At 36.8% G+C, this 3,926-nt stretch overlaps 1 protein-coding gene across 1 annotated transcript; it reads left to right on the top strand.

The window, feature by feature from the left end:
- Positions 1-1,207: 1,207 nt before the first annotated feature.
- On the top strand, positions 1,208-3,480 carry LOC149172183 (uncharacterized). The gene has a single exon (XM_089427669.1). It carries the CDS (start codon positions 2,010-2,012, stop codon positions 3,330-3,332), a length of 1,323 nt encoding a protein of 440 aa, XP_089283795.1. The 5' UTR covers positions 1,208-2,009; the 3' UTR covers positions 3,333-3,480.
- Positions 3,481-3,926: the final 446 nt, after the last annotated feature.

Genomic DNA, 3,926 nt, shown 5'->3' on the forward strand with positions numbered 1-3,926 from the left:
AAACTTTTTTAAAATAATTGAAAATATTTTTTTTTTTCACTAAAACCAAAAACAATATACCTGGCCAATTAATAATAAACATAGAAGTGTTTCATTCCTGTTTTTATATGACTAATCATTAGCTTTCGGAGGTGTAGTAGTGGGTAGGTGGTCACCTACCCCATATAGTATTTAGCTCATGTATTTTGACCAAATCAAACTTTTGGCACTCCAAATCTTTTGAAAATGATTTCCAGCTTCATAAAATGTTTGAAATTGAGTACATGTAACAATCAACTGCAAAGTAAACCTTAAAACAATTTATTCAATACACTGCTATTATTTAAATTAAGAAGTAAAAAAAAAATTGAAAGTATTTCATTTTTGTTTTTCTGCAAACTACTCAAGAACCTTTGAGGCATAATGAATCAAAGGCAGCTGGGTGGTCACCTACTTGATATGATATTTAGCCAAAGTTTCCCTATATTTGACCAAATCAAACTTTTTGCTTTTGGAATCCAGAAAAATGTTTGAAATTAAGCATATATAACTATCAATTTCTTTCACTTTTGGCACTGGTACCTTTTATAAATTAAAAGGTCAGATTAATTGTATTTGTATATCAAAATCAAGGTACCTTTTATAAATTGAAAGGTCAAATTTATTGTATTTGTACATCAAAACCAAAACTGGGCAATTTTCAGGACCAAATAATTAGTAAAAATGTTTCAAAACATAGATTCTCAAGGGCTAGTTACTCCAACCATGGTTTGGATATGTGATGTCATCGTCAAGCCACAATGGTTGCTCCTAACAATGAAGCCTTTGGCTGCTTGACACATGTAAAGTTAAGCAGAAATCCTTCACACTGGCAAAATCTGATGGGTTGTTGCCAACCAATGCAGATGCCTCGAAGATCTGAATACCTTGGGATCAATTCACCATCCCTTTCCCAAAGATATTGATTAAATATTTTGATGTAATCTGTAGCTATATCTTAAAGAAAATTAATGCCCGATTAGAAAATGTGCTTTGAGCTTGCAATCTTGTGAGCATAAATAGGTCTAGAGTACCACTACTGCATCGATGTATATTGCTGTTGAAGATTTTCATGCTCTTGAAGGTCTCCCTGTTCTATTAATCCCATGCTACTGTCCTTCTGCACTTTCAATTTTATAGGACCCATGATTCATTCATGTATGGAGAAATTTCAGTTCATGGGGTATGGAGAAATTTCAGTTCATGGGGTTTTGATTCATGGATTCAGCATGATTTCCTGGTCTCTGTAAAATTGAATTGATTATGGATTGTGGGTTGTTTTTCTGATCCCCATTTGCATGTTTTATTTTTATGTTCTTCAATGCATCAAAAGCATTTATATCAAGCATTCAGAATATATTGCATGGTAGTAATCAGTAATCACTAATAGATAGCTAGCCTTTGAATTCCTAGCTTTGTAGTTCTACTGCTGATCTCTGTGATCTGTGTTGGTGGGCAGTGGCCCTGTCATGGAAGAGTTATTTAATTTTCTCTTCATCATTCTTGTAGATGATAATGTAATCACATATTCAGTTCTGTAAACTTTAAGCTCCCTGTTAGATTATTATTAGGCTTCTGTTGGACTGATGTTATCATGAGAAGGCAGATTGCATGGAGGAATGGAGTGGCTGCAGCTCCCAAGCCACGGCGAGAAGTGGATGCCTGGATTTCGGTCGAGTCCTGAGCTTTGCCAGCCCGAAATAACAAAAAATCTCAGGTAAAAAAGTTTCATCTCCTCATTCGCTCGACAGAAAGTTGGTGCTGCTGGGATTTCTGCAACTTTGCTGTGATGGTCTGAAGGTGCAAATTCCGCTTCAAAGAGAACTGAAAAACTACTACTTTATCTGATTGCCAAATTTGTCAGGAATCAGGCAATCTTGAATCAGATCAGCATTTCCAAAGTTGGTTTTAAGAGATTAGTGATTTTTCAAAGTTGGTTTTAAGAGATTAGTGATTTTTCAGTAATTATATCATTGAAGATCAGATCATAGATGATTGTGAACATGGTAGAAGCTATAGATTTCGCTCTGCATACTGTGATTTCTAGGCCTTTGTGTTTAGATCCTATAGCACTAGGAGCAGAGTCAATGAATGTAGTTGAATCAGTTGCCAGGCAATCAAGAATAGAGACAACCCAGAGCCCTAAATCAAATCCTAGTTCAACTTCCACTGTTGTGGATTTCTGCAAGTTTATGAGAAAGCCTCATTATAACTACGCTGTGGATATATTCAATCCCAATGTAACAGATCATAAGTTGTATCAGGTGGGTTCAGGCATTGAACACTGCCAAGACAACAGTAATGGTACAGAAAGTCTGCCATGGCCATGCCCGAGTTTTGGAGGGCTAGAAGACAATATTAACGAACAGCAGTCTGTGAATTTTCAAGTGGGGAATCACAGTGACCTGAAGCCTATGGCTGTTTCTTGTCAACTAACGCCTTCTGAGATCCAGTTTCAGCCTATGAAGGGACAACAAGGCGAGATTGAGCAGCTCCAATGGTTGTCATCTGCTGTTTCAGCCCCAAAACAGAAATTGGGACAATGGAGGGATGCAACGGACAGCCTTGGTCTGAGGCCTTGGCCGATGAAACATGCTTGTAAGCAGGGCCTCAGGCTCTGCAGCAATCAGACCACTAAGCTCTATAGAGGGGTCAGGCAGAGGCACTGGGGGAAATGGGTGGCAGAGATCAGATTACCCAGAGACAGAAAGAGACTCTGGCTTGGAACTTTTGAGACGGCAGAGGAGGCAGCATTGGCCTATGACAGGGCTGCTTACAGGCTAAGAGGCCAGCATGCTCGCTTGAATTTTCCGGGCTTAAAACGTCAACAGCAATTAAGGCATGGTAGTCATAATTTATCCCCATCATCTACTTCTAATCCGCATTCAATTACAGCAATTAGCAATCAGTCTGGACAGTTATCTGTTTTGCAATCTGCAGTCGATGCCAAACTGCAAGCAATCTGTGAACGTTTATCTGCATCCATTAAACCATCCCATGAAGGAAAGTTGGGCCATTGTTTGGATCAAAAGATCAGCACAGTGGCACATTGTAAGGAGAAATCATTCCTTGAGGTGAAATCAGAATGTCCTGAATTCAGTGGAGGCGATAACAGTTCAGTGTTAACAGCACAGAATCCTGATTCTGTACCGCCTTGTAAATCTATGACAGATGCAGTCTGCAATATGCCATCGATCTCAGCTTCGGCTTCGGCTCTGGCTACAATGTGGGCTGATATGGATGGCGTGGATGCTCTAAACAGAATGCCTTCTTTGGACATGGATATGACTTGGGATGTGCTGGAATCTGAATAGTCTTTTCAGACCATTAATGGTCCTGAATATATATTTCTTAATAAAGTAGTTAATAAGGTAGTTACAAATAAGTTGATCTTACTATTCACAACTCATTCAAAAAAGTAAAGAAATGGCAACTGTACAACCTGAGATTTTGTAGGTAGTATATTCATGTTTATTAATAGAAAGGGATATCTATTTCTTGTCATACAGATTTATCTCACAAATGTTGTTATGAGAAATGTAACTCGGACAATCTGATCCATAGTTAGAGCTTGAGATTATATATTATTGTTAATCCCTTATTCTCATAACTTAAATGTTAAATGTTCTTATAGGTTGAGATTATATATTATTGTTAATCCCTTATTCTCATAACTTAAATGTTCTTATAGGATATATGTACAATGTTTTTATCTGATATATGTAAAATTAACATTTTAACTATTATGGAACATGTTTATTTTGTTCAAACTATGGTTATCCTTGTTTGTATTTTGGAAGAGTTTACAACTAATTATTTGAAGTGAATATTTTAATGTTAAAATTGAATTGAATATTTTGATGTTAAAAACAAAACAAAATATTTATTAGCAAGGATAAATCATCTTT

The sequence above is a fragment of the Pinus tabuliformis genome, chromosome 4_2 (genome assembly GCF_031772625.1).
Source record: "Pinus tabuliformis cultivar Carrire ecotype Pingquan chromosome 4_2, CPIR1, whole genome shotgun sequence".
NCBI classification, from domain to species: domain Eukaryota; kingdom Viridiplantae; phylum Streptophyta; class Pinopsida; order Pinales; family Pinaceae; genus Pinus; species Pinus tabuliformis.